We start from the raw sequence: 26,144 nt of genomic DNA on the forward strand, positions 1-26,144 counted from the left end.
TGCAAATCTTTACTGATCTTTCTAGCAGCTAAAAGCAGAATGGTCTTTTCTTCTATCTTTTTTTCCCCTGTCCTATGATTCCTCTTTTACCTGAAGGAAGCACGTCATGTTTGAGAGAACCAGTACAATGCCTGTGAAGGGCCCACTTGCTGGCAGGAGACGTATACGTTTAAGAAAGAGGCGAGCTTTCTCCACTTTATTTTGCAGGTACCCATGCAAGTGCATGTAGAGTACTGCATGAGTTTTACTTAACAGTAAATTAATCTACTATATTTGTTGTGTGCATTTTCTTAAGCAGGGATGTCCTACCTGAACCTTGAAGCTCCTATAGCTGATGAATTGCAGGGAGTTAAAAGGGTGGAAGCGTGTGGACATCCTTGCTCTAAAATAATTGTTTTGCAGTGGCTTATATTCTCAGCATGCCTATTAATCTCTGTCCAAGAAAATTTTTAATTTCTTTTTGCATCAGCTGTTTCTAAGTGATAAACATTGCATTAAAAAAAAAAAAAAAATATATATATATATATATATAAATAGTCCTTTTAGTGTCTGTTTCGGTCACGTGCTTGTGACCGAAACATTGGACCACTAATTTTTCACTAATAAAATACGTTTTTGTTTTTTTAAATTCAGACCTACAAAGTGCAATGGCACAAGTGTGCTTTGTTACCTGTATGAAGTCATAGGTGTCAAAATGCCCAAAAAATAACTTTCCATGGTAAATTATTGCAAATATATAAGTAAAAGCACATAATTGCATGAAAATGCAATTGTAAACTGCTCTGTACTGTTGTCCTTAGAGAATGTTATGATTTACTTTTAAGGAGATAGTAATATACATTAAGGGGATTTAAGGGGCTGGCTAAACATGAAAGCCTTTAACCTTGCTGAACCTTGCTTTGAACCCCCTCTGACAGTATGCAAGGTTCTGTACAAAGGAATTTGTCTCTTAAGATATTAGGGATACACCGAACCCAGTTTCTTGGGTTCGGCTGAACCTACGAATTCACCGTAAGGGATTTGGCCGAATTCCAAACCAAATGCGAATCCTAATTAGCATATGCTAATTATTACATAGAAGGGTTACATGTGGGTTAAAAAAAAATTCCACTTCCGTGTTCACGCTGCAACATTTACCCCTTCCAAATCCTAATTAGCATATGCTATGATTTGGTTCAGCCAGGACCATGAATTTGGCGGAATCCAAACCCTGACCGAATCCTGGTTGAATACCGAACCAAATCCTGGATTCGGTGCATCCTTATTAGTTACACAGACATACTGTAGCTTTCCTCTGTCTTTCTATGTCAACTGAAAAGCTAGGTGAAATGATCAAGATACATTCAGATGCCATACCTGTAACCATTTTAAAACAAAATATCTCTGAAACTCTTTGGGGCACATTTACTAATCCACGAATGCTCCGAATGCGTCCGAACGCGTTTTTTTCAATTTCGTACCTTGCACGACTTTTTTGTATTTTCCGCGCGTTTTCCGTACTCTGCGACAAAATTTGCGCAACAAAATCGTATTGTCACGCCAAGTACGAAAGTTTCGGATTCATTCAAGCTTCGTTATCGTGACTTTCCTTGGGCCAGGTTGGAGCTGCAGAGTGCCATTGATTCCTTTGGGAGGCTTCCAAAATCATGCACAGAAGGATCAAAGTCGGAAAGGTTTTCCTGCATTTTACGATCGTTCAATACGAAAATGTTGTGATTTTCGGATTGCCAATACGATATTTTCGTGACTAATACGATTTTTTCGTAAGCATATTCGTGATATTTGCGATCTTCAGAAATTTTCGTATCCAATCCGAATTTATCCCATTCGGGATTCGAACTCGCGTTTTCATGAATGTGCCCCTTTGAATCACTCATTTTTAAAGTGAAGTGTGGTGCTTATTTTTTGCCTGCATATTTTTACTCTCTATGTGAAGGTGATGCTGTACATTAATCAGCTTATTTATTAATTTTTGGTTTTGTGAATTGGAGAGTTTATTTCTAAAGTTTGTACTTTAAAAATACACTCGAATGTTTGTTTAAAGGAGAATTAAAAGCTAAGTCACTTGGGGGTGCCAAAATGTTAGGCAAAGACAAGCGCAGGAACAGGAGACGCTCGCTCGCAGCTACCCGGGGCTGGTGCGTTTTTCTCCTAACAGGGGCACCAGCCGGGGGTAAAAGGTAAGCAATTAAAGTCACTTGGGGTGCCTAACATTTTGCCACCCCCAAGTGACTTAGCCTTTCCTTCTCCTTTAATTATTAATATTAATATGAAAAGCTCGTTCAAAAAAAGAAAAAACTCGAATACTTTGAATAAGTGACTTTACAACCCCAAAAATGTAAAAATCTTGAATTAAAAATATGGCTTGACTTTGCCTAGGACAACTCCCAATGACTTCTACATAAATTTATACGCTGAAGTTTTACATTCGAGTTTTACTTTTTTTGCACATTTAAGTTTTTGAACTACAATTCAAATTTTTGGAGTTTTAGTGCAAAAAAGCAGTAATCTTGGAAAATTTTTGAAATAGTACATTTATAAATTACCCCCCTAACCCCCTATTCTCCTTGCTGTACTCTTACAACCTACAGTAGCAATTTATTAGTATGTTGGCTTTAGATGAACTAAAGGATGATAAACAAAACATGTTAAATTTTGTGCTAGTTTGCCATTGTGATGGAACTATTATTTACCCATCTTAAAGCCAGATACTGATTTTTAAGTCAGACTGTATTTAAGTGTGTGGAGTTTTTGTAAAAAAAAAGTTGTAGACAAGGTGGAATAAAGTTGTAACGTAGTCATTTAAGCTTTTTGTATTTATATTGCACTCTCTCTACTCTAAAAGAACATAGTGTTGAGTTAAATGTAAATCTGGTTTAGTTGGGGGGGGGGGCAATCTGCATTTTCTTCTGTACAAAGTGTATAACACTGAGCATTTCAGGACATTAAGGACTTATACAGCTATGTGTCACATTCAAAACAGATCCAGACACAGCTGAAATTCTGCACCACAACAAACCTTTTATATAGAGCTTGGAAAATGAAAAGCTGTTGTTCTCTTCTGCTGTACACCCTTTTAAGTGCAATCATTCTGTTGTCAGTCAGTTTGCTTAACATTTACTTCTTCTCAATCTGTCCATTGTTTTTTTTAATCTCCCTCCTCTCTGCAGTTTAGGGGATTTTTGCAGTGTCCTTCCTTTTCAGTTTTATTCTTCCATCTTTTCAGTTTTACAGTACTAATTAAAATAATTATTCCTATTACCTGTGGTTTGGGCTTCTGTTCTAACCATTTGTTGATATTTAATGTAATAACATACAAAGGTTCTTGTGCCAGTTCATGCTCCTTTCAACTTGTGGCTATAAATCCTACAGATTAAACTTGCTTTGATGATTTGCTAGCATTGTCACACAAGTTAAAAGTATAGGGCACATGGGCATAGTGGGGCACTGAAATTAACAATTCCATGGAGTATTACTTTTAGGGTTCCCTTTGCATGTTATGTCACACAAATGATTTGCACCGATTATACCCTAATGCCATTTCTGGAAACATACACATTGGCATGCCATCATCATCATTCAGGGTTTGGGTCAGGATTGTGCCTTTTTCAGCAGTGTTCGGATTCGGCCGAATCTATGCCTCTGGCTGAACTAAAACCTTAGAACCCTGTGACTTTTTGTCACATAAACACAGAAGCTGAAATATTTCTCCCGCACGCATTTGCAAATTAGGTTTTTGATTCAGATTTGTTTTGGTATTTGCCCAGTTTTTTCACCAAGGATTTGGCCGAATCCCAATATTCGGAGTAATTATTTAGCTTAGTATTTTAGGGAATAATGTCACCTGCAGAAAATCGTTCTCTCCACTGGTAAAAAAAAGGTGGTGAGGCATGCCCATGACTTCAAAAGATTCAAAATTGATTTTTGCAGGTCTGTTGAATTACATAATTTTGTGAAAGTTTTTCCTTCCATATTCATAAGATACGGCATTTTCAGGTGATTTCATGTACTGCTTGGAATTTTCATGCACATTTTTGAAGGGTACACTTCTGTCACGAAGCAGGATAAGGTGTAATTATCAGCATTTCCTATTTATTTTGAAAAGGAAGGAGGTCTATGTGTTTCATCATTTTTAGGCTTAAAACACAAATGAAAAAATATTTTTTTAGACAAATGAAGAATTAAAAATCAGAATTGTAGATAAATTTAAGAAATTTTAGGCAGCTGTAAAATATATCTATTTTTTCACTTGATAGCTGTACATTCCTGTAGTCAACTCAGCCATTCATGTGGTGGGACAAATTGAACAGAATAATCCATTCTGATTCTGGGCCAGTGCACAGGCATTTGGTCTGGTAAATATTAAATACACAGACTGATTCATTAGTTGATCAATTACATATTTGATTCACTGGACTATAAGTAGATGTTGATCTGGAAAACTATTTATCACTTCAGATGGACCGCTTTAGAGATGTTCTACAATCAACAAAACAAAAAATGTATAGTGTGTGTGTATATATTATATATATATATAGATACAAACAGTTCAAAAAGCAGCACACCAAAAGTTAGGAACGCTACCTGGGTGCCTGAACAGAAGAATAAGTGTATAATAAAGCAGAGAGGAACGGCACTCACAGGCAATTTTTCACACTGGAATCATCAAAAGGCATCATAATCAGTGAGGTTCTTTATTAGTCCCAATAAAGAACCTCACTGATTATGATGCCTTTTGATGATTCCAGTGTGAAAAATTGCCTGTGAGTGCCGTTCCTCTCTGCTTTATTATATTATATATATATACAAATCAAACATCAACTGTATAAAGTTAATTGTCTCTGGGCTCGCACATAATGAGGCTTCCCCCAGCGCCCCCCCCTAAGCATCCTTCAGCTTCCCCCAGGGCCCCCCCAAGTATCCTTCAGCTTCCCCCAGGCCACCCCCAAGTATCCTTCAGCTTCCCCCAGGGCCACCCAAGTATCCTTCAGCTTCCCCCAGGCCCCCCCCCCAAGTATTCTTCAGCGTCCCCCAGGGCCTCCAAGCATCCACCAGCTCCCCCACGGCACCCCCAGCATCCTTCAGCTTCCCCCAGGGCCCCCCCAAGTATCCTTCAGCTTCCCCCAGGCCCCCCCAAGTATCCTTCAGCTTCCCCCAGGGCCCCCCCAAGTATCCTTCAGCTTCCCCCAGGCCCCCCCCCAAGTATCCTTCAGCTTCCCCCAGGGCCCCCCCAAGTATCCTTCAGCTTCCCCCAGGCCCCCCCAAGTATCCTTCAGCTTCCCCCAGGGCCCCCCCAAGTATCCTTCAGCTTCCCCCAGGGCCTCCCCCCAAGTATCCTTCAGCGTCCCCCAGGGCCTCCAAGCATCCTCCAGCTCCCCCACGGCACCCACAGCATTCTTCAGCTTCCCCCCGGGCCCCCAAGCACCTTCCATTTCCCCCCAGCGGCCTCCGGCTCCCATGATGTCTTCCTCTCTGTGCCGCGGCTCCCAGCTGCTTCTGTGCTTTTATAAGGTTGCGCCCTGTGCGTGTGACATCAGTACGCACGGGCGCAACCTTATAAAAGCGAGTATGCTTCGGAGAGCCGCGGCACATAGAGGAAGACGCATTCGCCGTATAAGACGCACAAACTTTTCCCCCCCAGTTTTGGGGAAGAAAAAGTGCGTCTTATACGGCGAAAAATACGGTAAATAGCTTTATAATCAGCTATTATGATCAATTTAATAAAACATGTTATATGATTTTGTATATATTTTTCTATTTGCAGGGGAACTGCCGACTGGTTCGGAGTCAGCAAAGACAATGACGCCACACAAAAATGGCAAAGAAAAAGCCTTAGACATTGCAGCCAGAGATATGGAAAGTTAAAACCCCAAGTTATACGAGAAATGGACCTTCCAAGTCAAGATAACATATCCCTAACAAGCACAGAAACTCCTCCCCCCCTTTATGTTGGACCAACTCAATTTAATATGCAGAAGGTAGTATTAACATTTATAATTTGCTTTAGAACATGCTGTAAGAACTTAAGTGATATTAGGCCTCATTTATAATGACAGGGAAAGGTACAAAGAGCACAAAACAGGCACAAATCTCTCTCATTAATTTGCTCTTTGACCCTTTGTATTTCCTTCTTGTGCCCATAGCTCCAACTCTATCTTCTCACAAAATGGAACACAAAGACTTGCGCCACTTTCTGTATGCCCAGCAGGCAGCACTTGCTGGTGCTGCTTTTATATGGGTGTATTGTAGGCATCCACTGGCAGAAGAGCTAGGCTGGTGTTAAGTATAGGGTTGCTCTACACCTTGTTTCTTTAATAGGATGCAAGGTGCTGAGCACAGTTTGCTTGGAGTGTGATTATGGGCATGGTTTCAAATTGCATGTACATTGATTGGTGCAAATTTGAGCCCCTTAGAACTCCAGTGCTTGCTCCCCTACTTATTGTAAATAAGGGTAAGCTGTTCACCACCATGAGAATATGTACAATAAACACTTATCATAATATGTTTTTTAGTCAGTTATATGAAAGGAAATGAGCATTTAAAGACTTTTGAGGGAATGTATGTTTGTCAAGCACCAAATAAAAATTCCACTGTTTTGCTCTGCCTGTTCTGTACAGGTTTTTTTTTTTTCACTTTCTGTTTATTTAATTTTGGCTTTGCCTCTTCCTTTCTGCACAAAGGCAGTTTCCCTTTGAACTACAGAGATCTTACCTTTCTGCTGCAGCAGTCCAGAGAAGTAGCAATTTTTTTTCAATTTAAAGTTAGGCTGTTTACGATGAAAGGAACATACCATTTGACAAATGAAGTGCACTCTTTGGCTATTAATAGGATTGCTCATTATGTGGAAATAGAAACATTAGGGAACATAAATTTACAATGGCGGAAACATTTGGTTAATTTATATGTCTTAGTTAAACTGGTAGCATGCCTTATCCATACACCTTATCAGTATAAACTTAAAGTTCAAGATCATGTATAAGAGTACTATCTGTTTTAAGATTGTAAGAAAGCTTCTGGTGTTTTTCAGATTATAGATCCTTTGGCCCGGGGACGTGCTTTCCGTATGGTAGATGACAATGATGGCTACAGCATGCCTCATACTCCCATTACGCCTGGTGCAGCTTCTTTGTGCTCATTTACCAGCTCAAGATCTGGATTTAGTCGATATCCCCGGAGACGAAAAAAGGAATCGGTGGCTAAAATGAGTTTCAGAGCAGCAGCAGCACTTGTGAAAGTAATTTTTTCTTTGCAGCGCCATTGTATGAAAATGTTGGGTCCCATGGAAAATAAAGGAAGATGCCCTGTTTGCACAATTACAACTAACTTAAGACTACACAGGGGCATCTCCTTTTTAGGGTGTGCATTTTAATTCCATACACACATAGTTGTGGTGCAGAGTACTGAAAACTACCCTTCACAGCAATGCATATTTCTCAGCACCTTTGAGCTGTTTTACATTGGAATTTACAGAAGCAAAGCAATGAAGCCTTAATGCAGTAGAGAGTTTACAGATTTTGATTTGAAGATCCAGTTTGGGTGCTCAACAGACAGCCAAAAATAAAAACTGCTTAAAGGGGATCTGTCACCTTGGCAAATAATTCCAAATTGTTTTCTATTGTGTTTGCCAAGCAAAATAAACCTTACTTACACTATATAAATTATTTTAATCTTATTTTCTTCAGCCTTGGAATTCACAATTGCAGCAAGCAGGCAGGGGCCATTTTGTGGACACTGTTATCAAAGCAGGCATTGCATCCTGCCAATATCTTGTTTCTGTGCCAGTATGGGGGGACCTAATGCCCATGTCCATGCACTGGTTACATAATTACATGGTGAGGAGGGAGGGGGAATGTGAGGAGGGCAGCAACATCTAAGAAGTTCTGAATTGAAAGTGAAAGTAACTCTCTTCCCCACCTCTATGCCTAAGGCATAGAGGCGGGACAGGCAATATATGACTGACAGCTGGGATTTTTAAATGCTTTTATAATGGGTATGGATGTGGTAATAAAAAAATGGTTTTGGGTTTCATGTTTAATTTGAAAAGGGCTTATTATACAGCTTTTTATGTCTGGGTGACAGGTCCACTTTAAATGGTTTAATTTAACTTTAATGTTGATGTCTCCAAACATGTGCAAGACTGGTCTCTCTTCTTATTATTGAACATTCCCCCTCTACAATTCATAATACCTCAGTCTGGCCTTCTTTTGTTTACCATTTGCTTTTTATAAAAATGTTTAACAGAAGAGGAACAAGGGAGCATAGGGAACAGCAGAAGTATCTTCTCTAGTTGTTAAAAAGTAATTTATGGAAATGTTGTTTTGCAGCTTAAAACAGTATTACATTAAAGCCCACACCATTTCTTGCTATATATTTTGGGAGTGGTAAGATTGATCAGTAGTCAGGGTAAACAAGAAAGTGGATTGTTAAAGGTAATTGCAGTACTGCTATTTTGACAGTTGTCACATCCTAAAACAATAGAGCTAGGCTGCCATTTTTGATGAATCACACCCAACCAAACCAGCTTTAAATTCTGTGCTTATTTACTGTGATCTTTTCCATGAAGATCTGTAATTGGATATTGTCAAGTACAGTGTCAACAAAAACTTGAGTTATCTTTGTTGCTTGTTATTATAGGGTCGTTCCATTAGGGAAGGTACATTACGTAGAGTACCAAGACGAAGCTTCACCCCAGCAAGTTTTCTGGAGGAAGATACAATGGATTTCCCAGATGAATTAGACACGTCATTTTTTGCAAGGGTAAAATAATTATGCTCTTTATCCCAGTATTATACTGGTTTGTGTTGCTCTTTTTGCTACCTGAAACAACACTTTTTCACTGTTGAAATTCTGCCATATATCTCTAATAAAGTGAAAAAATGGCAACTAAGGGTCGCAGTAAAGCTTACCCTGTTTCATAAGACTAAGGGCATAGGGTTGCTGTGTTATTTCTTTATCGACAGCCCTGTGATACTTCCCCACTGGTAATTCAATTATCTACCTTGTAAGGACCAAAAATAGAAAAACTTCAATTTACACGTTTGGCTCAAGAAATAGCAAAAACCAACGTTTTTTGTGTGATTAGAACAATAGGCATGAAGTATGTTCAGCACAAGTCCTATTCATTGCACCCATTTTAGCAAGGGGACATTCTGCTTCTTTAAACTCAGATATATTAAGTCTGAAGTTCAAAACTTATATACTATAGATTTACTTTTTTCTACTTTTCCCATTCTTCTTTAGTGTTTGGTTGTTATTTTGGTGAAAACACTTATTTGAACTATGTGTAGGAGTACATCCAATTTAGAAATGGTTGATCTTTGTACTTTTATTTGATAGCATGCATACTGCCATCCCACATCTTTGGGTGGTCCATTGTCCATGTGTTTTCACCCCACAAACTTGAAAAGGGCCAAGCAAGGGGTAAATGTGAATGTAACACCCTCACAGGGGAGCAAAATTAAATGGCATAAGATAGCAGTCCCATTTACTAAGAATTATAAAATAATACTCTCCTTAGTTGACCTTTAAAATGTGTTTTACCTGTATTTTTTTAATCACAATAACTGCATATTTTAAGCAACAGCGTGCAGGTAGAATAAGGGTGAATATTTCCCGTTACTTGTTTCAGTAAACCTTTGCACCTAGAAGCAAACAGCACAAGTATAAACCACAATAATGGTTTCATGTATACTTTTTACACACACACACACACACACATAGACAGGGGTTCATTATACACGATGCATTAGCAACCCACTGTGAAATTGATAGGAAGGTGGCATTGTTGTTTTTCTTTAAAAATTAATAGATATTTGTCCTTTAAAATACTTACTAGAATCAAAGGTTGAAATACATTAGGTTTGTTTGATTAACAGTCTCAGCATGAGATTTTTGATCTTGTCTTTTCAAAAATTTCCTTCGGTCAGGAAGGAGTTCTTCACGAGGACCTCTCCAGTTATCCGGATGAAGTATTTGAATCTCCATCTGAGGCTGCTATCAAAGAGGCTGAACAGACAGCAAAATCAGAAGGGGTAGAACGGACTGGAAGTGCTTTAGACAAAAGTGAACTTGAAAAAAGTCATCTGATGCTGTAAGTGGCTATAATCAGATTGGTTCAGTTTTTTCAGATGTGAGGAACCAGAGCACAGAATTTGCACAGTGTGTGCTTGAATGCAGTGCAGACGGCTGCAGTACATTTATACAGAAACCCTATTAAAGTTGAGTTATGCCACAGTTTCTGCCACACTAAACTTTTGGTCTTATTGGGTGTCATTTTCCCAGGGTGTCATGTGCATTGCTAGGTCAATACTTGCACTGGCTTCCTGGGAAATGGAACCATGTGTGCATTTATCCTTTGGAGACTTGCAACCCTTTGTGCTATTCTGTGCAGTTTCTTTATGATCAGTGCATGGGCTGGAACTAGATGAATAGGGTCTAGAAAGATAGGCTAAGAAGATGAAATAACAAATTACTCTGATAGCAGATTCTGCCTGCCCCAGTATGCTGATTTCCTGATCTCCTCCCAAAGACCTACTGTGGTGTGATAATCCTCTACAACAGGGCTCCCCAACCATCGGTCCGGGGACCGGTGCCGGGCCGTGGGCTGTGCTGAACCAGGCCACCTCTGGTCCCAATTACCTGTGATCCCAACTCCTGATGTGTTACACAGCCATGACAACAGCTATTCAAAGCCCAGGAAGCTTTCTACTGATCAGGACAAGGGCCAAAGTACTTTATTAAGCTGTATGTAAGAATAATAAAGTGCATAATATAACATTTAATAATTACATTTACATTATATATGTAATAATTAAATTATATACTATGCACTAGTTGCCCCCCACCCCCGGTCTTGCTTGAAACCAGTCCGTGGTGCAAAAAATGTTGGGGACCACTGCTCTACAAGAAACCAACAGGGTCATATGAAAGGGTAAATGTGTTGTAATAAGTAAAAAGTGGGGAAAACATTACAAGGACTAAAGGTCCCCATACACTGGCAGATCTGCTCGCTTGGCGTGGCCAAGCAAGCGGATCTTCTCCCGATATCCCCCACCTATGGGTGAGCAATATCGGGAGAATCTAGGGTAATTCGATCGTTTGGCCCTGGGGTAAATGCTATCTGCTGATTGGTTGCTATTTGCTATTGCACCTGGGCAAACTTACTGAAGTTTATTACATAAGCACTTCAAAGCAGAGGGAATAACCCTATAACATAAAACTATATCTGTCATTACTATTTTGTACTATTTATCAAGAGAATTTTAGTTGTCCATGTAAATTTCTATAGATTAAGTAGCTACAGTTTATGTAGTGTTTTTTTAGATAACATTTGTGATTGAACATTTATGAGAAAACAAAAAGAATACAAAACAGATTTTTAATGCCTTATTTTATAGGCAGACATTGCGTCACTGATGGGTATTAGTCACCAGAAAAATATTGTAGACACAAAGAGGGTTATTATCACAGTTTTGTAATGCTAACAAAATTGCTGGATAATGCCCAGATCATAGTTCACAGTGTAAAAATGGACTTCAACAAGGCCAGAAGTTAGAAAAGACAAAGATCTTTAGTCTCAGATTCTGTTTAAGGTCTCAGTCTTGACTTGCTTAGTATGTACAGTACTTAGATGTTATTTGTCCATCATATGCTGTAGATTCTACATTTACGCTTTCCTCTCCCAACTGTAGAGAAGCAGCAGCAAGATTACATATATTCTTTTCTTTAACCGAAGAGAATAAAAAGAAAGGGGAAAATGAAAAAAAAACGGAATGTTCGGTTATGTCTGTAAAATGTTAACCTTTATAACTCCTGTAGATAAAAATAAATAGTAAGTGTGGATTGTAGTAAAGAAAGGAGTGGCTTTCTTGCCTTGAAGACTTTATACTGTGACTGAATTCAGGTTAAAGTTACACCGACATGCAGTAAGTAAATAATCCAGGTACTTAGGCTAAAAAATGTTGCTGCTGAAACAATTAGGATCCTTTATTTAATGGGATGTTGTTGCACATTATACTAAATGAACCAAAAGTTGTCTTCCTGTCTTCAATAAGCCTTTAAAACAAAGCCTTCTGCTATTTTACAGAAGTAGTGCAAGTGCTGTTGGTTTCTCCTTATTGCTTTGGTTTGCTTGGGACATTTCTCTGATGTGTTGCATTACAGCTGTACACAGTATACTGTACTGTCAGACTTGCATACCTCCCTTAACCAAGCATCGCACCTCTAGCATTAGGAGTGTCAGGTTACTTTTTGCACTAAACAGGGTAAAATCTGAAACTTATGGAGCTACATTATAGAGTTACATTCTGGTTCCTGTTTGCAAGAGCACAATCAAAACAAATAAATAGTCCACTGAGAAGCCTTTGTATATGTATGAGCTGCTCCTTATCTCAAACTAACAGGCAGAAAGTAGAATGTGGCTCAACTTTCAGAATTTCACATATTTCAAAGTCCTATGAATTAAACTAGTTTTGAAAAAGTGGGGTAAAGTGACCCTTTAAGTTGTTTCATTTACATCAGTCAACCCCTGTTGCAGTCACTGTTATGCCATCTGTGGCCTATGATAGTTTGATGTCAACCAGTCTTTCCCCAGTTATTCCCAAAAGTAACAGTTTATCCAAGTTTCCTCTTCATAAATGAGCCCAAGTGTCATTTAATAGTAATTGACAATCTTCAGTCACAGCTAGATCACTTGCAGAAATTGAAAATCTTAAAGTTATAGTGAGAGGTAAGGTTATTTTATTAAGGAGAATTTTAGTAGTAACATAGTAAGTTAGGTTGAAAAAAGACGTACGTCCATCACGTTCAACCATAATGCCTATAAATAACATGCCTAACTTCTAGTTGATCCAGAGGAAGGCAAAAAACCCATCTAAAGCCTCTGTAATTTGCCGCAGAGGGGAAAAAATTCCTTCCTGACTCCAGGCAATCGGACCAACTTGTACTAAGAGCTATCTCCCATAACCCTGTATTCCCTCACTTGCTAAGAAGCCTAAAGCTATATAATGTATCAGCCAGCACAACTGATTTGGAGAGGGAATTACAGAACTTCACAGCTCTCACAGTAAAAAATCCTTTCTGAATATTTAAACGGAACCTCCCTTCTTCTAAACGGAGTGGGTGTCCCCGTGTCCGTTGGAAGGACCTACTGGTAAATAAAGCATTAGAGAGATTATTATATGATCCCCTTATATATTTATACATAGTTATCATGTCACCTCTTAAGCTCCTCTTCTCCAGTGTAAACAGACCGAACTTGGCCAGTCTTTCTTCATAACTGAGACTTTCCATACCCTTTAACAGCTTAGTTGCCCTTCTCTGGACCCTCTCTAACTGAGCACTGTTTGAGCACTGGAGACCATAACTGAACAGCATATTCTAGATGGAGTCTTACCAGCGCTCTGTAAATGGAAAGAATAACACCCTCCTCCCGTGAATCTATACCCCTTTTAATACTGCCTGGCATTGCTTGCTACAGCCAAGTTTATTATCTACAAGGACTCCAAGGTCCTTCAACATTATGGGTTTGCCTAGTGCAGTCCCATTAAGGGTATAAGTGGCTTGCATATTTTTACATCCCAGGTGCATGACCTTACATTTATCCACATTAAATCTCATCTGCCACTTAGCCGCCCAGATTGCCAGTTGGTCAAGATCCTGCTGCAAGGATGCCACATCCTGGATAGAATTGGACTGGTCTGCAGAGTTTTGTGTCATCAACAAACAAGGATACATTGCTTATAATACCCTCCCCCAAGTCATTTATGAACAAGTTAAACAAAAGTGGACCCAGTACAGAACCCCTGAGGGACCCCACTGAGAACCTTACTCCAAGTAGAGAATGTACCATTAACAACCACCCTCTGTACCCGATCCTGTAGCCAGTTTTCTATCCACGTGCAAACGACTTCACTAAGACCAATATAACTTAGTTTAGAAAGCAGTCGTTTGTGAAAGTGTAAATTTGTTTCCTGCACCAAACATCAAATGAAATAACATTATGGTCACCGTTACCCAGGGGTTCAACCACTTGCACATTTGCTATACGTTCTGGGTCATTAGAGAACACTAAATCCAATATAGCATGGTTCCTGGTTGGCTCCTCAACAACCTGTGACATAAAGTTGTCATGCAGCAAATTTATAAACTTGTTCCCATTTACTGTTCTGGCAGGATAATTACAGTATACAGACAAAACATGCTTTAATTATACAGTATGTCTCACAGGCAGGGCTGTGGACTCTCCTACTAAATTTAAATGGGAATAAAATAAATAAATAAAGCAAGTTTAAATGTCCCAATTCACAAACAGTCATAATTAATTACTTCTCTGCTATAAGAATAAAGCCCAATGCACGCAGTGCATAAACGAACACGTTGAGTGACCATGAAGCATGCTTTTCATTGACTGTATGAATGTATAAAATACATTAGCATATTAAAAAAAGAGTTGGAGTCGTGGAGTCTGAGTCGGAAGTATCAGAAACTGAGGAGTCGGAGTCGGAGAATATATCTACCGACTCCACAGCCCTGCTCACAGGGCAACATGCTGCAGAGGCACACCATCCACTTTTGGCATGTTTTCTTGCACTGTATTGAAACGAATGTCCAATTAAAGCATTGTATTATATGTGTGTGACTTGAAACATGATACACACGTTACACACAATACTGTCTTTTTGTGAATGGAATACCCCCAAACTAATTTTATGAAAATCATTTCTGTCTGATTCTAGGCCTTTGGAACGGGGATGGCGGAAGCAAAAAGAAGGACACATTTTACAGCCAAAAGTACGACTTTGCCAGGAAGTTGTTAGTGTCAGTCCACAAAAGAGAGGACAACGCATCACTATTCCAGTAAAAAAACTCTTTGCAAAAGAAAAGAGGCCATATGGTCTTGGCATGGTGGGAAAACTGACTAACAGAACATACCGCAAAAGGATAGACAGTTATGTAAAAAGGCAAATAGAAGATATGGATGATCATAGGTGAGTGCAAATTTTCAAATTTGGATTTTAAGGCAAACCTCAATGTTTTAACCTTATCATTATGCTGCATTTGTTGTTTGTGAAACTGCTGTATGCAAAGCATATTTGCTTCATGGGCAGTTCTTATATTTTTATCATAGTGATTATATGTGCACTTTGGTATTATATGTATTTACAATGCAAAAATTAAAATGAAAATAATAAAATATAACTTTCTAGTTAGAGCTTAGTTATATTGTCAGTCATGCTTACCCACTTCACCCCTCACAGTTCCCCCCCACCCAGTGTAATAACAACAGCCAATCTTAGGAAGAAGATGCATGTGGCTGAACTAATGATCTTTCTGCCTAAGCCTGGTCCTACCCCCCCCCTTTTCTATCTCTATTGAAGGCACCCTCATCAACCCTGTCAATTCGGCACGCTGTTTGGGGGTGATCTTTGACTCCAGTCTCTCCTTTTCTGACCACATTAACTCCACTGTCAAAACCTGTCACTTTTTCTTACGAAATATTGCCAAAATCCGTCCCTTTCTCTCTACTGCAACAGCTAGGCTGCTCATGCATGTCCTCATCCTATCCCGACTGGACTACTGCAACCTGCTATTAACCGGCCTCCCTAACTCCCATCTTTCCCCCCTACAGTCTATATTAAATACTGCTGCCAGAATTCTCCTCCTCTCATCCAGGAGAGTTCAGGCCCCTCCCCTGCTAAAGGCCTTATCGTGGCTTCCTATTAAACAAAGAATATCTTACAAACTTCTTCTCTTAACCTTCAAAGCCCTCCATTCCTTTGCTCCTCACTACATCTATTCCCTTGTGTCTCCGTACGTCCCTGGCCGACTCCTCCGTTCCTCGCAGAGCAATCGTTTGGTTGCACCCCCCACTACAACTGCTGTTTCCCGCCTTTAACCCTTCTGCCTTGCTGCCCCTTACATCTGGAATGCCCTCCCTGATTTCCTCCAGAGAGAATCCTCCCTCAGTCTTTTTAAAACCAAACTAAAAGGCTACCTTTTGGAGCACTCGCCCAGCACCTGATCTGGGAATCAGCACTTATATTGTACTGTCACCCACTGTGACCTACAGCACTTATATTTGCCTATTTGTGTCTGTAAGATACCCCCCCATATAGATTGTAAGCTCTACGGGGCAGGGACCTCCATCCTCTTGTGTCTTTGACTCTTAACTTATTGCAACTGTTACTGTATCTTGTATTTATTTGTATTTATTGTTATACTTTGTATTTATCTATTATCTTATTAACCCCGTTTGTATTAATGTATTCTACTGTACAGCGCTGCGTACATAAGTACTTTATAAATAAAAATATACATACATACATACATACATACGCGGCGATTAGTAGCCGCAACGTTTGAAAAAGTTTTTCTTTTCCATTGATCATTATAAAGAATGTTTGTTTTTATTTTTACAACAGGCCTTTCTTCACTTATTGGATTACAGTTGTGCATTTACTTATAACGATTCTTGCTGTATGCATCTATGGAATAGCACCAGTTGGCTTTTCTCAACATGAAACTGTAGAATCGGTAAGTAATTCAGAAGAGCCTGTTAGGAGCCACCCATGGATGATTTTGGGGATATTTGAACGCAAACAGGATGACCACTAAATACTTAAAGGAAAAGTAACACTAACATTTTTTAAGTAAAAAAGCTATTCTACCCTGCACCAATAACTGCCCTATCCTGCAAACCACTTAGTATTTTAAATACATTAATAGAAAATACCTGCTAAAACTTGGCTTCCTGTCAATTGAACTACGGCGATACAGCGAAGGAAGGAACTGCATCCACTATGTGACGATCGATTGATCGAACCTAGCCTTCTTTCTGTATAGGAAGGAGTCAGGCTAGGCTCGAGCAATCGATCGTCACATAGTGGATACAGCTCCTTCCTTCACCAAAAAATACTAAGTGGTTTGCAGGATAGAGCAGTTATTGGTGCAGGGTAGAATAGCTTTTTTACTTAAAAGCATTTAGTGTTACATTTCCTTTAAGGGATTATGTAATACAAAGTGCAAAGTTTGCTTCACTTTTTATCAACTATAACATCCAATCAGCAGGTACCTGGTCACCTGTTTAAAAGCAAAATTTTATTAGTTGCTGTGGGTTGTTTCTTATTACTTTGTGCATTTTTTATGCTAGGTTGATATGTTTAGATGGGGCAGCTGAATATGGAAAATTCAACATATTTTAAATATCATTAATAAAAACTGTTAGAGAGGTTTGCACCCCTCCCCTTTGGTGCACCAAAGTCCACTTTACATAGCAGGTGCATTATTTGGGTCTCTAGCTTCCGCATTACTTTATATAGTGGACATACGTATTTTGCTTTTGTCATTTATTTTTAGTTACTAATTACATAACAATAAGCCTGTTCTCAGTAAGCTAAAAATGTTTCAATAACTATATTTTAAACACAAGGTATTTTGTCTAAAACACAAATTAGAGACCATGACACTGTTCTTTTGCACTCTGTGGAAATAGATGTCTGCCAAAGTAATGAAAAAAGCAAAGGAAATCAGTGTTACCAATCTTTGGATAAATCTAATAAAATTCCAGGAATGGCATCCAAGAGATCGCTAAAACATGTCTATTTTGTGAAATGTAATAAAAGGCAATATCTTCCCTCTTTGTATTCAAAATGTGCTCATCAGCTGGCCAATTCATATCACACATTGCTGAGGTAATTAAGAGAGAAGCAGTATGGTAATTTAGTGCCAATCAAATTCCCCCAAATTAGCTTTTTTATGACTTGTTATATCATGTTTTTATTGTTTAATGTATTAATGGTACATTTTTCATTTTTGCAGGTTCTTAGAAATCGAGGTGTTTATGAAAATGTAAAATATATTCAACAAGAAAACTTTTGGATTGGACCAAGTTCTGTAAGAAACATTTATATCATTAATAATTGTATAATGTATAGGCACTAGATATAGTTGCTATTATAAGAGTCAGATCTAATTTTCATGGGTAATTTTGATGCCACAGGTCTTACATTTGTTTATTCATTCAGGATTGATTAAGAAGGCAAAAATCTGTGTATTATATAATGTGCTAATATAATTGATATACATTGCTAGAAATTGTTATAAGGGCTTGTACTGACAAGCATTTTATTTTTTTCTGCACTTCTCTGAGGTGGTGTTCTCCTATGTTCCACCACATGGGGCTGTACTAACATTTAAGCGCCAAATTAAGGTGGAATGCAGCACGTTGCTTTCCAGCTGCATTCGGCTCTTATATGCGCCTGTGTTAGTATATCCCCATACAGAAGAATGGGGCGTGTTTCTTCCTGCGCTTCCCAGAATGCCACTGCAGGGAAACGTGGAAAAAAAATGCTCATCACTACAAACCTAAATAATAATAATGGCAAATAACCAACATACTTGGTGAAATAAGTATCTATGTCCAAGCAAAGATTTCAGTAGAACTCAGTAGAGTCTGACATTCTGTACCTACATATTCTGCAAATATTGTTTTTGGTTCATTAAAATCACTTGATTTTGTTACTGTTTTTAGACTTGCTAAGCCAATAATAACACAGCTGTGACTGCATGAATGGTTATGTTGAACAATAAATTCCAACCCCCCCTACCTTCACTGAAACCTAAAACAAAGATAAAAATAAATATGAAAACTAACTCTTCTTACTGCTTAATTTGTTGTTCTTTCTTCCATTTAGCTCATAACCCATATCCTCAAATGTTAATAGTCTATGAGATAAAACCTTTAGATGGTAGTTCATTATGATATTTTCAACCAGCCTGACACTGATGTAAAGGGCTCTTCTTTTTCCTTTTTTAATAGCTTATTTACTAACCCATGGTAACCAGCTTTCTTCAGCAAGCTGCAGGTTAAACACTTTCTTACACTTCCTACAGTGGCTTTGCTACTTCCTTTCTTCTGATTCCCCATCTATTGTACTAAGTGACTTTAACATACCTGTTAACAATCCTAATGCCCCTGCTGTCTTAAAACTCCTTTCACTTTGGGTTATCTCTGTGCTCTGACTCCCACTCTCACTCTAATGGAAACTCCCTGGATCTTATATTCACAAAATGTTGTTCTATCTCAAACTTCACTAACTTCCCTTTCCCCCTCTCTGATCACAATCTGCTCTCATTTCAACTCTCACTAACTCCCTCTACACCCTCTGCTGTCCCCCAAACATGCGCATACGGAGACCTGCAATCCCTAAACACGTCAGATCTCTCTTCTTCCTTTGACTTTCTTCACTCTAACATCCTAACTGTCTCTTGTCCTAATCAGGCTACCACTGTCTACTACAACACACTCGCCACTGCCCTTAACGAGCTTGCGCCTGCCAAGACAAAACACATGAGGCCCTAACCACTCCAACCCTGGCACACTGCTCATACCAAATCCCTCCAAAAACCCAAACCACTCCAACCCTGGCACACTGCTCATAGCAAATCCCTCCAAAAACAGTCACGTACACTTGAGCACCGCTGGCGCAAATTAAGGTCAGAATCAGATTTCTGCAGCTACAAATCTGCTCTGCTCTCCTATAATACCACCCTCCACCAAGCTAAACAAACCTACTTCACGGCACTCATTAACTCCCTCTCTAAAAAACCTGCACAACTCTTCTCTACCTTTAACTCTCTGCTGTCCCCTTCTCCACCCCCTCTGTGTGCTTCGGTCACTGCTCAAGTTATTGCAGAGCACTTTAAAAATAAAATTCCACCAAAGCGGCCCAATTTGCCCAATTGCAAGCATGGCATATATCAATAGGACAACCACGATGGGTCGATATAGAGCAGCGTTTCTCAACCTGTGGGTCGGGACCCCTTTGGGGTCAAACGACCCTTTCACAGGGGTCGAAAAGACCATTAGAAAACACATATTTCTGATGGTCTTAGGGAACGGTGTCTCGGTTCCTAAGACAATAGGAAATATATGTTTTCTAATGGTTGGAGCTCAGCACGGCATTAGCAAGGTTGAGAACCACTGATCTAGAGCAAGCACTGCTCCCAGATATAAAAATGTCTGAAATAATGTGGAAACCCACCCCTCCAGAGGTACTGAGGCAAGCTCCACCAAGTGTAGCCCATTCATTACAGCTATGGGCAACCCATAGACATAGGGATAAACTAAGTAAGCCACAATCTTTAATGACACCACTATTTCAAAACCCAGCCTTCCCACCGGGTAATACAACAGCTGACTTTCAATGGTGGATAAAGAAGGAAATTATAAAAATAGGCGACATACTCACAGGGAGCAGAGTCAAGCCATTTAACGCCCTGAGAGAAAAATATGACATCCCCCTACGGGAATACTATCGCTATCTGCAACTAACACATTGGGCGAAAACCCTACTAAGAGGGGGATGTGATGGAAGCTACACAAAATATGAATCCGAATGCAAAAAAGGGATGAAAACTAGGGGCACTATATCTCGAATCTACTATCACTTGATACATGAAACTAATAACAACCTCCCCAAATATCAAGAACAATGGGCCACTGACTTAAAACACCCCATAGATGAAGAGGCATGGGAAGAGATATATGAAAATATCACTAAAATCTCGACCAATACTCTTCTAAAAGAGAATGGCTACAAAACCATTGCGAGATGGTATATGACCCCACAAAAACTGCATAAAATGCAGAAAAATATACCTCCTACATGCTTCAGAGGATGCGGGGAGATAGGCACATATATGCACATGTGGTGGGAGTGCCCACAAGCACAAAAGGTATGGGAGTTGGCCTTTCAGGAAATCAATGCATGCCATGGCTTGGCTCTGCCCCCAGAACCACGAATCGCCCTGCTCAACCTATTCCCAGCAGAGGCCCCCTACAATGTGAGTACCAAACGCCTGATAATTAAAATATGCTCAGCCGTAAGAATTGTCATAGCTAGACACTGGAAAGGCCCATTCCCCCAAACATGGACGGCAATAGAAGCTAAAATCGGGGAGATAATGGTCATGGAAAAAATTACGGCACTGGTGAATAACAAGGTACAAAAGTTTAGAGAATTGTGGCATCCATATTTAAGCAGACACCCGATCATCACGGGCATAAAAACGTGCGCTATTTATAATTTTATAATAATAAAATTTTATTGCGTCTTAATTTTCGCGACTTTTCGCACGATTCATTATAAGCATACTTGCGCTTTTTTACGCGCAGTATTTTATGCGATAGGTTTGTCGCGATAAATAGCATGCGCTGTATTTTCCGCATGCATGCTATTTATCGCATGCACTAATTGTCGCGACATTACGCAAGCGACAATCGGCAGCATAAAACTGGCGACATTTTGCCCTGGGAGCGCACAGAGTGCTAGAGAGGTGCTCTATAAATGTTTATTTGCAAAAAAAAAAGCCCAAAAACCAATAAAAATATATATTGGCGTGTATGGCTAACATGGCGTGCGTTCATTTGCGCGACTATTTATATGCGGCTACAAGTGATGAAATGTTTCGGCAGGCATGGATTCGCAGCAAATTTTTGGATGTGCGGGGAATTTTCACGTGGTGAATTTTTTTATGCGTTTTGCCATTGGCGGATGGTTTTGCGAAACGCATGAAAAAATTTGCTGCAGAAAAATTTGCCACACGTCCAAAAATTCACTGCGAATCCATGCCTGCCGAAACATTTCATCACTTGTAGCCGCATATAAATAGTCGCGCAAATGAACGCACGCCATGTTAGCCATACACGCCAATACTTTCGTAAAATTACTGTATTAAAAATTACCATTTCCCTGCAAACTGGCGGCTGCGTCACTCTAGGGGAAACACATACTTGAATAAATAGCATTGCAAAGTCCATATTTTATTGGCAAAAGCTGATTTACTGTACTTTTCTATAATTATTATACCTAGTAATGTATTTTGTGCGACTAAAAATTTACCTTTATAGTACTGTATATTTTGGCGACAACATATTCACCGCTATAGTACTGTATAATATCGCGACTAAATATCCACCGCTATAGTACTGTATAATATCGTGACTAAATATCCACCGCTATAGTACTGTATAATATCGCGACTAAATTTTTACCACTATTGTACTGTATATTTTGGCGATTAAATTTTTACCGCTTTAGGATTGTATATTAGTAGCGAAATTCCATACATGCCAAGACTTTAGTAAAATTGAGTAAAAAGACACATACTTGAATAAATAACACTGTAAGTCCATATTTTATTGCCAAAAACTCATTTACTGTACTTTTCTATAATTTTTCACCTGCCTGAAGTAGGAGTTAATTTTCGCATAGCCGAATGCGATATTTAGCGCGCCAAAGTTATAGTGAATCATGCGATCGTATTCTTTTCAGCGCGGAAATTATCGCACGCGATAATACAATGGTGAATCGCGCGCTAATTATCGCGACAAATTTAACGCAAAAAAGCGTGTGATAATTTTTATTGCACTTTAGTGAATCAGGCCCATAGAAACATACCTATAAAACAACGCGGCATAGGAACCCTAACGGTATCCCAATAACCATAAGGTGAAAAAAAACAAAACACCACACAATGTATGCATAAATGTTTATTATTATTGTTTATTGTTATTTTTTCTATTTCTTTTTCTTTCCTTTTATTACTATGTACCCTTCTCATGCTTAAGGTATAAAAGGCAAAAATGCAACTATAATACAATACCCAAACGCCGATAACCTGTAGAAGTCATGTAGACAGGAAATAAATCAAAGCATCAGAATGTTATGAACATTTACCTGTCTAACTCAGGTCAAAGAGAGAAATCAATGTTTGGAATATTGTTAATAAGCTAATCAGAATGCATAAACTGTACTGTAATTATACCTGTTATCTTTTCTTTGTAAAAAATAAAAACCTTTTTCAAATGAAAAAAAAAAATAAAATTCCACCATCAGAAGTGACATTGCACAACTCCCCATAATCATTCACCTCCCTCCCTACATGCTACCCAGTCTCTTCTTGGCTCCTTCTCCTCAGTGACTGAAGAGGAAGTCTCCAAACTTTTGGCTTCCTCCCACCTTACTACCTGCCCACTTGATCCCATTCCTACCAAACTTCTACGCAATGCCAACCCCTGTCTTATCAAAGCTTTAATTCACTCTGCCAATCTCTGCAGTGGCTTCCCCTACCATTCACGATAAAATTCAAATTAATGACTCTCACATTCAAAGCAGTTCATAACTCTGCCCCACCCTACATCTCTGAACTTATCTCTAGATACCATCCAACCTGCTTGTTACGCTCCTCTACTGACCTGCTCCTCAACTCTTCTCCCATTTCCTCCTCACATACTCGCATTCAAGACTTTGCAAGGGCTGCCCCCCTTCTGGAATTTGCTCCCACAATCTGTCAGACTTTCTCCCAATCTCTCTGCCATCAAGAGATCTCTAAAAGCACACTTATTTAGAGAAGTTTACCCTAATCTAGTTTAAAATAACCTCAGTGTGCTGCTAAAAGCAATACCCTGTGCCACACCTCTCACAACTCTGTCATGCTCATTCCCACACCTTGTGTCTCAACCCTTTCTCCTTGTAGATTAAAAGCTATTTTGGGCAGGGCCCTCTTCACCTCTTGTATCAGTTATTGATTGCTTTATATGTTACTCTGTATGTCCAATGTATGAAACCCACTTATTGTACAGTGCTGCGGAATATGTTGGCGCTTTATAAATAAATGTAAATAATAAAAAACACTAAAAGCAATCATTTGATTGGTTTCTATGTGTTACTGCCGAGGTGCAAATTTGCCCAGTGTTTATAAATGACCCCCAATAACCTGAAAATCAAATTCTATATAACAACATTCACATTTACCTTTTAGGCTCACTGGCTCCCCAATGACTGCCCATTTAATTTTCTGCTTTAATACAGTTACTTGAAGGAAAGAAAAACTATTCTTGACATTGTTTTAGGGTACTGGCTCACAGGGCAAATGTTATATAATGACAAGCTCCCTGGCTGGTGCACACAACCCAGTGGTAGAAAGACTTCTGCACAAAATTCTTGCTTTTAGTGCTGAGGTCTTCTGTTCCGAGTGCACTGTTACAGGTGCTTCAAGCAAGGCACTTACAAAAAATGTAAAATAAATGACATTATATAACATTAGGAATGGTGAAAGGTGGATAGGGTTGATTTGAACACAGCTGTTCTCCACCAGAGGACAGTGGTGGCCAAAACACAGTGTGCCACTAGTCATACACTGGCCATACGGGCTGATAAAAGGTTACAACAAAGCCCCTTCAGACTAAATTTACAGCTTTTTTCCTATGTATGGGGGCCTCCTGAATGCGATCTACAAATCAGGCAGAGATCTGTTCACTGGGTGACCTCACCAAAAAGCACATCTCAACATGTATGGTCAGCTTTTGTCTCCCTAAGCATCTGTTGTCCACAACCTTTCTTATCACCTCACTTTGTTTTATAAACAACCAAAAAGTTTTAGGTGTTGCCTTTGGGCATGGCTAGTAAACTGGGTCCATAAATTGAACTAACCATACAATTGACAACATTCTAAATATTATATTTTGTAGATAGAGATACCTACTTTTTAACACTTCACTTATCTTTAATCAATGCCAGTTTTTTCCTGGTTTCTAGTAGGGCCAAATTTATTTGAAAACAGCATGTCAAGAATGAGACACTGAACTTAGCCTTAACTACACATACTTTGCTGTCTGTCTGAATTCCTTACAGTACCTTTACTGGCAGTATAGCCTGTGTATTTTTGCAAAAATACAGCCAATGATTAACCAAAAGCTACTTGCAGTAAATAAATACTGTAGGGTTTTTAGGAGACCATTTGTTGATCTTATATTTTGGTTTTCAGGAAGCCTTAATACACTTGGGTGCAAAATTTTCCCCATGCATGAGACAAGACCAAGATGTTTACAAATTTATCAAAATAAATAGAGATAAAGAGAAGAACTCAGCATGCTGTGTAAGAAATGACAAATCAGGATGCATACAGACTTCTGAAGAAGAGTGCTCGGTAAGCAGCTATTCCCTAATTCACTGCACCCTCAAGAAGCATGTAAAGCTTGCTGGAATCTGATACAGGAAAACTATACCCCCAAACAATGTAGCTCTCTATAAAAATATATTGCATTAACAAGCTCATATGTAAAACCCTACTTCATCTAAATAAACCATTTACAAAAATATACTTTATTAGTAGTATGTGCTATTGGGTACTCCTAAATAGAAAATTGCCATTTTGAGAATTAAGGGCCTCCTCCTGGGATCATAGTATTCACGGTGCACACAAACAAGCCAAGGCACACATACATGCTTGGCCACATCAGCCAATTAATGGACAGAGTTCTGCCTTTTGCTTCCACACTACTTCCTGTTGCAGTTAGATCTGCATTATATTTGCCTATAGGCAACATATGTAAGGGGTTACTGTTGTTTTTTAATGGATTGAAAAAGATTTTGTATTTATAACTAACCTAGACTGGTATGGGAGTTTATAATTGTGTTAAGTTGTTCTACCCTCCATTAATCACTAGGGGAAGTCTCTTATATACCACCCAGTGTAGTGCATGCCTATATTGACTAGTTCTTGGGATTTCTAAATTTTTTTTTTTGTTTTTCACACTTTACTGCTACATTGCAAGTTGGAGTGATATCACTCCCCTCCCTCCCCCAGCAGAACAATGGGAAGGTAGCAAGATAGCAGCTCCCAGTAGATATCAGAATAGCACTTAATAGAAATAACTTGTAAGAAATACAAGTCCGGCTTGGGACTCCTCCAGTTACATGGTTGCAGGGTAAACAGTAGGTTATCTGAAGCATTTCTAATGTGTAGCGCTGGCTCCTTCTGAAAGCTCACAATCAGGCACAGTGCACTGAGATGGCTGCCTAAATACCAATATTACAGCTAAAAAAATTGTTGGTTCAAGAATAACATTTTAAATGGTAGAGTGAATTATTTGCTGTGTAACTTAGAAATAAAAAGTTCACCATAGAAGTTCATATTGTTTTGCTTCAATTTCTGGGTTGCTTTTCTGATAAAAATGCCCTTTTCCTTTTAAGTCTACTCTTGCTGTTTGGGTAAAATGGCCCACTCATTCCAGTACACCAGAACTGGCAAACAAAAGTGCAAGGCATTCTGGATCAGTTTGCCACCAAGATCCAAGGTAT

General features: G+C 39.1%; 1 protein-coding gene across 3 annotated transcripts in view; it reads left to right on the forward strand.

Moving 5' to 3' along the window:
* The window catches only part of rhbdf1 (rhomboid 5 homolog 1), a 103,455-nt gene that overhangs the window by 64,195 nt on the left and 13,116 nt on the right, over positions 1 to 26,144 (forward strand). For 2 of the 3 annotated variants that reach the window (XM_004917941.4, XM_004917940.4), the window contains exons 4-13: positions 97 to 207; positions 5,765 to 5,978; positions 7,028 to 7,234; positions 8,635 to 8,757; positions 9,927 to 10,090; positions 14,736 to 14,987; positions 16,422 to 16,533; positions 17,818 to 17,892; positions 24,829 to 24,990; positions 26,037 to 26,140. In XM_004917941.4, the coding sequence (XP_004917998.1) occupies positions 97 to 207; positions 5,765 to 5,978; positions 7,028 to 7,234; positions 8,635 to 8,757; positions 9,927 to 10,090; positions 14,736 to 14,987; positions 16,422 to 16,533; positions 17,818 to 17,892; positions 24,829 to 24,990; positions 26,037 to 26,140 (1,524 nt within the window). The remainder of the gene's footprint in view (positions 1 to 96; positions 208 to 5,764; positions 5,979 to 7,027; positions 7,235 to 8,634; positions 8,758 to 9,926; positions 10,091 to 14,735; positions 14,988 to 16,421; positions 16,534 to 17,817; positions 17,893 to 24,828; positions 24,991 to 26,036; positions 26,141 to 26,144) is intronic. The other variant, XM_002941196.5, reaches the window with a different exon arrangement.

The sequence above is a fragment of the Xenopus tropicalis genome, chromosome 9 (genome assembly GCF_000004195.4).
Source record: "Xenopus tropicalis strain Nigerian chromosome 9, UCB_Xtro_10.0, whole genome shotgun sequence".
Lineage (NCBI taxonomy): Eukaryota > Metazoa > Chordata > Amphibia > Anura > Pipidae > Xenopus > Xenopus tropicalis.